Source organism: Silurus meridionalis, chromosome 17 (genome assembly GCF_014805685.1).
Source record: "Silurus meridionalis isolate SWU-2019-XX chromosome 17, ASM1480568v1, whole genome shotgun sequence".
Lineage (NCBI taxonomy): Eukaryota > Metazoa > Chordata > Actinopteri > Siluriformes > Siluridae > Silurus > Silurus meridionalis.
In genome coordinates, this window is record NC_060900.1 from 23,633,641 (window position 1) to 23,641,165 (window position 7,525).

At 38.2% G+C, this 7,525-nt stretch overlaps 1 protein-coding gene and 1 non-coding gene across 3 annotated transcripts in view; both read right to left on the reverse strand.

The window, feature by feature from the left end:
- Window positions 1-397: 397 nt before the first annotated feature.
- Window positions 398-7,525, reverse strand: part of soat1 (sterol O-acyltransferase 1) — a 14,855-nt gene continuing 7,727 nt past the window's right edge. For both annotated transcript variants that reach the window (XM_046872138.1, XM_046872139.1), the window contains exons 6-16: window positions 7,280-7,387; window positions 6,916-7,198; window positions 5,924-6,002; window positions 5,762-5,843; window positions 5,585-5,630; window positions 5,359-5,488; window positions 5,076-5,173; window positions 3,879-3,977; window positions 3,654-3,789; window positions 3,380-3,525; window positions 398-3,265 (exon numbers count right to left, since the gene is read on the reverse strand). In XM_046872138.1, coding sequence (XP_046728094.1) covers window positions 3,188-3,265; window positions 3,380-3,525; window positions 3,654-3,789; window positions 3,879-3,977; window positions 5,076-5,173; window positions 5,359-5,488; window positions 5,585-5,630; window positions 5,762-5,843; window positions 5,924-6,002; window positions 6,916-7,198; window positions 7,280-7,387 — 1,285 coding nt within the window. In that variant the 3' untranslated portion in view covers window positions 398-3,187. The remainder of the gene's footprint in view (window positions 3,266-3,379; window positions 3,526-3,653; window positions 3,790-3,878; window positions 3,978-5,075; window positions 5,174-5,358; window positions 5,489-5,584; window positions 5,631-5,761; window positions 5,844-5,923; window positions 6,003-6,915; window positions 7,199-7,279; window positions 7,388-7,525) is intronic.
- trnae-uuc lies at window positions 1,403-1,474 on the reverse strand. Its single transcript has one exon. It is a non-coding gene; the product is annotated as a tRNA-Glu (tRNA).

Consider the following 7,525-nt stretch of genomic DNA (forward strand, 5'->3'; position numbering starts at 1 on the left):
GAGGTGGAGCAGGAGGTAGCAGAGCTGAAGATGTTAAGGTTTTTGTTGGGAGTGACGAGGATGGACAGGATTAGAAATGAGTTAATTAGAGGGACAGCGCATGTAGGACGTTTTGGAGACGAAGTAAGGGAGGTGCGATTAGGATGTTTTGGACATGTGCAGAGGAGGGACATGGGGTATGTCAGTAGGAGAATGCTGAGGATGGAGCCACCAGGAAGGAGGAAAAGAGTTAAACCAAGGAGGAGGTTTATAGATGTGGTGAGGGAAGACATGCAGGTAGTTGGTGTGAAAGAGGCAGATGTAGAGGACAGGGGGGTATGGAGACAGATGTGCGCTGTGGCGACCCCTAATGGGAGCAGCCGAAAGAAGAAGAAGAATGTAATAAATCAAAATGGGATACATGAGTGTTACAGTTTTATTGTAGACAATGTTGACCACGAAATGAAACACCCAATTTAATTCCTGACATTTCTGCCCATTACAGTCACTGACTGATAGAATTGACTGATACAACAGTGTACAAACTTTATATAAAACACTGACAGTTAAAATACATTTCTTCATGTCCCCCCCCAAAAATTCTCATTTCATTTAGCATTAAAAAAGCAACAACAATATTTCTTTTCCAAAGTAGCATTCGAAAGATGTACAAGGTAAAATATTTTTGTAAATACAAATGATTTTTTGTGTAGAAACTTACAGTTTACGTACAGATCACAGATATTGCAGCCTTGCTGTTCATTAAACGTTTTAATAATAGTTGTATTTATTTATCATATGTAAGATAACAGATCTGTGCATCTTTATTCAACAGCATAGTTCCCCTAATCATTCTGCATCTTGATAAATAAAACCCTTCAGTGTAACATTAAATAACAATACATACAATTAAAACCAAGCACCAATTGTTGCCTTGCAATGGTAGCAAATCAAAGCGGTATAATTATCCAAATAGATTCAAGTATGATCTGTGGTTTCACTCATGATATGTATGTTTTTGTAACAGGAAAGGTCTAGATGAACAACTGGACAACAGTTAGAAGGAGGAGGAGGAGAAGGCGCTCTGTTGGTAGTGGGATGTATCATTGTTTATAAATGTTATTGCAACTTCTGACCAGTAGGTGCTCTGACAAAAAGTTGCTGATACAGCATCTCTTTCTGTTTGAGGGCTTTGCTTTGTCCAACTGATTGACCCCTTAGAGAATAATATGGTGACAATTGAACAAAATATGTAGGAGAAATAGGCAACTTTTTTAAAATTAAAAATATAATTGTGAATTGCTAAACCTGTCAGATCATCTGCATTTTTGATTTGGCACGTTTTTACGCTGGATGCCCTTCCTAACGCAACCCTCTCCATTTATCCAGGCTTGGGACCGGCACTAAGAGTGGCTGGGGTTGGTTCCCTGACCGGGGATCGAACCTGGGCCACAGCGGTGAAAGCGCCGCATCCTAACCACTAGACCACCAGGGAACCTATGTTTCTCATGTGACTATAATGTTGATAAAAGAACTCAACCCTGAAGGAGTGTATTCTCTTTATTCTCGTACTACTGCGATTTTAATCTCGTAATCTTAATATTTATTTATTTTTTTAACATGGCACTAAAACGCTGTTGTACTACTTATTGTGCCCAATTTCACCACTTTTTATCATCATGGTTCTACGACCTGCCGTAGACAATAGAGACCTGTGGGACTCGACGCAAACGAGTGCGGCGCGGGACAAGATTTACTTGGTGAATGCGGGTGCGGGCGGTAAAATACTTGTGTGCGGGGTGCAGGAGATAAAATAATTTGCTGGACTCCCCCAAAATAGTCTTGAAAATATATATATAAAAAAAATTAAAACTTTCTTTCGGCTTCTCCCATTAGGGGTCGCCACAGCGGATCATCCGCATGTTTGATTGGCACATGTTTTACGCTGGATGCCCTTCCTAACGCAACCCTCCCCATTTATCCGGGCTTGGGACCGGCACTAAGGCTTGTGCAACCCTAATGGCTGGGGTTGGTTCCCTGATCGGGGCTAAAAAAAATAAAGTACTAAAAACAGACAAACATGTTTATGCACAAAAGCAATAATGGCAACCAAAATGAAATAAAACGGTTTACAGGCACAAAGTCGGAAGCGAACTCTCAGGTGGTTCACGAGCGGGAACTACTAGAGCACACCGAGGCACAATGTCTGAAGCGCGGGATAGAAGTGGATCGCTGAGTGCCTTGGCCTGTTTTTTTTTTTTTTTGGAATAAAATATCGTTTCTGTTGATGTTCTATGTTCTGAAAAGGTTCTTGTTCATGTCCATGTTCATCATTTGCACAAAATGTCAAACTCAAATAAAAAGAAATATTCATATTCAAAAGGGAAGCAGGTGAAGCTAAAGAGTAGCAGGAAGAAGCAGGAAGTGCACTGAAAATAAAACTACTTATACATTTTATCTGCGGGCTACCGAGCCAAAAGATGAAGAAATAGAAAAATTACTAAGAAAAGGATGTAAAAAAATAGGGAATCTGCACACATTTAGTGCTTGGCCCCCTAATTGAAGAGCCTGCTTAAGAAACCTGAGCAAAAGTTCAGTCCTTCTAATATAATTAAAGTGTTAAATCTTCGACAGGCCTTTAATTATAACCAAAGAAATCAGCCACAGGTCCTTTACAGATCTGCCATATCTAATAAATATTACATGTTCATGACCCTGATGGAATTGCATGTCTGCTTCATTCCTGCATTTCACTCCAAGTCCATATTAAGATCATGAGGGTCGTTAACTCCTCTGCCTTTTCTCTTCATGTGCAACACGATTTTTCAAGGAGTTTACTCTCAATTACAGAACCCTTTACTCTTCAGGAACCCTTTTAAAGGGTTCAATCACTGGGTTTTGCTTTTTGTAAAACCCCCATGAGAACGGTTCAGAAACAAATATTCTGGCCTGAATACAGTAACTGGATTAAAAACACACTTTATGAAACACGGCTTCAAAATTTTACCCAAAATACCAGTACAAAACGCACTGAAATGGACATCAGGCAGATACCAATTCTGTATAAATGTTTATATGTAAAAAAGTTAAAATTCATCTTCTATGATTGTCACAAAATGTGCTTGTGATTTTAGTGCAAAAAATGCAGAAAGAGTCAAGAGTAAAAAAAAATAAATAAATAAAAAAAATAAAACTAATTCAATTAAGATCATAGGTGCCTGGCAGCTTGGACGTTCTGGATGTAGCAGGTCCATGATCGTGGCTTCAGCAAATCGAGCAAAGAAGGCTAGAAATACCAAAATATCAATTTAAGATCTTTCAAAACTTTACAAAGACAAAGAAGACAAAGAAGACATCAGTCATCATTATTAATGGCAGTGCAGGGTGTTGTAGTGTTTACCTCCAGTAGAGGGCAGTATTTCTGAGCGTACCACTCCTGAGAGTAAAGACACAGCAAAACAGCTAAACCGAGAAACAAAGCAGTCCACACGATGATGTTCCACACAGGCCCTGTCCTCCGATCATGCAGGATGAAGTTAAACATCACTATGGACACAATCCGAACATCAGGGGATCAAAAACAACCCTCAGGCTCATCAGGAGCACTGTTCAAGTCATGCATACACCTATTAAATAAATAAAAAAAACTTATAAAATATAGTAAAGGTTCTCACTTCCAAAGCACATGAAGAGGCAGAAGAGGACAGGATAGAAGAACCCGAAACACACGGCCAGGACGTATTCATGAACCACAGCAGAGACGGTGAAAACAACAAACATGGCGGCCGCTCGGAAACGTTTCTGCGTCATCTGTGGAGGTGAAGCAGAATAAAGGTTGCAGAATAATGAATATTATATACTCAATATGTATTCTGCTATAGTTTTATGATGGAACTCACCCACAGGAAGTCCCGATAGACGTAGTAATATAGCCAGTCGTGCACTACCACGTTCCATGTGCGGTAATAGTTCGCGAAAGACGTTGAATTCCACCAATCCTGTAGTTTCATACAGATTAACCAGTAATAATTCATTATTAATAAATGAAAATCAACACTTATTTATAAACACTTCAAAAGTAAAGTTTATAATGGCACATGCAGGCTTATAAAAGTTTATAATGACGTCAGTAAGGGTAAGAAATGTTCATTTAGAGATTCATTCTAGTGTTTTATAATAGTCTGTATTCGCTATACACTTTCTTCTGGGCTGTAATACCTTGCAATTGTCTACAATGAAATCTACAGGTTGTAATGGTTTATAATGATCTGTAACTGTGTATAATGGTCTATAAACACATGTAATGGTCTGTCATGGTTTGTAAAGGTATTTACTGGTGTGTAAAGGTGTGTACTGGTGTGTAAAGGTGTGTACTGGTTTGTAAAGGTTTGTAATGGTTTGTTAATATGTGTAATGGTTTGTAAATGTGTAAACTAGATAGTAAAGGTCTATAACGGTTTGTAAAGGTGTGTAATGGTTTTATAAAGGTGTGTAATGGTTTGTAAAGGTGTGTAATGGTTTGGGAAGGTGAGTAGTGGTTTGTGAAGGAGTGTTCTGGTTTGTAAAGGTGTAATGGTTTGTAAAGGTGTGTAATGGTTTGTAAAGGTGTACTGGTTTATAAAGATGTGTACTGGATTGTAAAGGTGTATACTGGATTGTAAAGGTCTGTATTGGTTTGTAAAGTTGTAAAATGTTTTCTAAAGCTGTGTAATGATTTCTAAGGGTGTGTAATGTTTTTTAAAGGAGTGTACTGGTTTGTAAAGTTGTGTAATGGTTTGTAAAGGTATGTACTGGATTATAAAGGTGTGTACTGGTTTGTAAAGATGTGTAATGGTTTGTTAAGGTGTGCACTGGATTGTAAAGGAGTGTACTGTTCATAAAGTTGTGTAATGGTAATATAAAAAAAAGGATGGTTTGTAAACAAGTGTAATGGCCTGTACTGGTTTGTAAAAGATGTCTTATGATCTGTATAGCTGTGAACTTTGTTCAAAACGTGTTTAAGGGTTTGTAATGATGTGTAATGGTCTTTGTTGACATGTAAAGGAGTTTAATGGTCTGTAATGGTGTGTGAAGGAGTGTAGAAGTTGTTTTCTGACCCTATAAAACATTCTGTCCCCAAACCGCAGCATTTCAGCAAAAGCATTTAGCCAGCAGTGCAGAAAGGCAAAGAAGGCCAAAAAGAGAATCAGTGCTCCTGCATGAACACACACACACACACACACACACACACACACACACACACACACACATAACCATTTGACCATAAACATAAACAAGCACATTTATTTATATCCCGAATAATACCATTTACTTATTATCTTCTAGGGTAACGACACACAGATTCAACACATCCACACACAGTACATGATCAGTGGGTACCTGGCAGGATGGAGCTGAAGATACAGAGCACCATCACTCGAAGGTCGAACAGCTGCAAGCTCACACTGCGAAATTGAGGGATGCAGAGACGCACAAACACGTAATAGGCGTAGAACAAACAGCCCAACACCTGCAACAACAATCACACAGTGTTGAAGGTTAGGGTCAAAACACAAACACACACACACACACACACACACACACACACACACACATCAGCACCTACCTGTAATAACTTGGTGGCTACATAACTCCAGCGAACACACGGATTTCTAAAAATAGAAATACAAACAACAATGATCAGTCAAACCACAAAACAGAAAGAAATGAGTGTGTGTGTGTGTGTGTGTGTGTGTGTGTGTGTGTGTGTGTGTGTGTGTGTATGTAAGCACATAGGGCTTGCCTTGGATATCGGTCTCTGTAGATCAGAGTGGGTGCAAACAGGAAGTAAAGGTACGAGTTCAGTTGAGGCACTGCTACTGAAGCTGAGCAAATCACACAGAATGCATCAGTAAACAGTAAATCAACATCTGGATCCAAAATGTGCCATAACTTCGGTCCTCACCTGAGCCCTCTTTGCCCGAGGACCACAGCCGTGGCACGTTCTCCCGGATAAACGAATGAACCTTCATCATCAGACGCACCTAAAAAAGCAAACATCCACCTTTAAATATATCCTTAATCTATTAAAAACTATACACACAATACATCTGTGGTGTATTCATGTCTCTGATCGAGAACATGGAAATGCATTCCTTCATAACATATCACACATCATTTGTTTTATCCTGCACACAAAATAATGTCAAAATCATCCGTTGTGGTGAGTATTTATGTAAATTACATAAATATTACATTCATTTATGTGTAAAACGTCCTTGTGTGTAAGCTATTGTGCAACTAAATTATACTAACAATTAAATCAAAGTCAAAAATGCTATTTTTTTTTTAATCTGTATGATTTGCATGCATTTTAGCTTATGACCAATGAAAATAATACATATATACGATACAGTTTATATACATTTCCCCAAATTTCTAATTAATTCCCATTAATTTCTATAAATTCACATACATTCCCATTAATTCTTGTTAGGTTTCCAACTTGGAAAATATACAAAATTCCCCAAATGATGTTCCCATGTAAAATCTCTGGAAAATTACCAGAAATTTCCTAAATCTATTAATGCAGTTGAGTCCATTGTTTAAAGGGTCATAGGGTCATACTCTTTGAACATTTTGTCTCATTACTGCTTTTTGTCTCAAGTTCTTCTTTCAGTTCTGTCCTGAAATTTCAATATTTGTCCTTGTTTCTATCTAAAAATCTAAATATTAATGTAACAAATTCAAGATCAACAAATAAACAAATTCAATATTCGGTACTATGAGGGTAATTTTTTTTTTTTAGTTTAGAGTGAAAATAAAGGAGTAAAAAGCATAAATGAAGAGGCGCTCAGTACAAGAATAAAAAAATTAAGTTAAAGAGGATTCAGAATGAGGAAAAAGCAGACATTCTTCTGAAAATGTGTTCTAAATGTGAAGATTAAAGTTCAGTACCTGCTCGAGGATGAGGATGAAGCAGGAGGCGGGAGGAAGGTTATTTTTCAGCACAATGTAAGTGGGCAGGAAGCCGAGTCCGAGGATTTGGTACAGCATCAGGAGCATTAGGGCGATAAGCGTGTAGACCGTTTGATGGTGGGATGAAGAATACACAACAGCCCACCAACGAAGAAGCACAAATGGAACAACGAGCGCTGAAACAAACATACAGAGCCACGAGACCACGACGAGGGGAAACTGACCGAACGCAAACACCAGCAAATCAAAATCCAGCACCAACCTGCAGAGAGGCGATGACGAGTAAGAACCGAAACTCATGCTCAACTGGTTACAAACGATAATTAATGAGAATAAAACTCACCGCCCCTCGTCGATGAAGTCTACGACTAATGTACTGAGGATGAAGAGGATGAGCAGGGCGATGAACATGTGATAGATGGTACGGATGTGATTCACCTCAAAGAGCTCACTGTAGAAATCAAACATATATAAATAGATATAAAGTGTATATAAAAAAAATGTGTATTTAAAATGTGGTTTGCAAAACCAAACAAACTCCAGTAATAATATTAAACGTATCTTTTATCATTCAACTTTAATTTTTTAT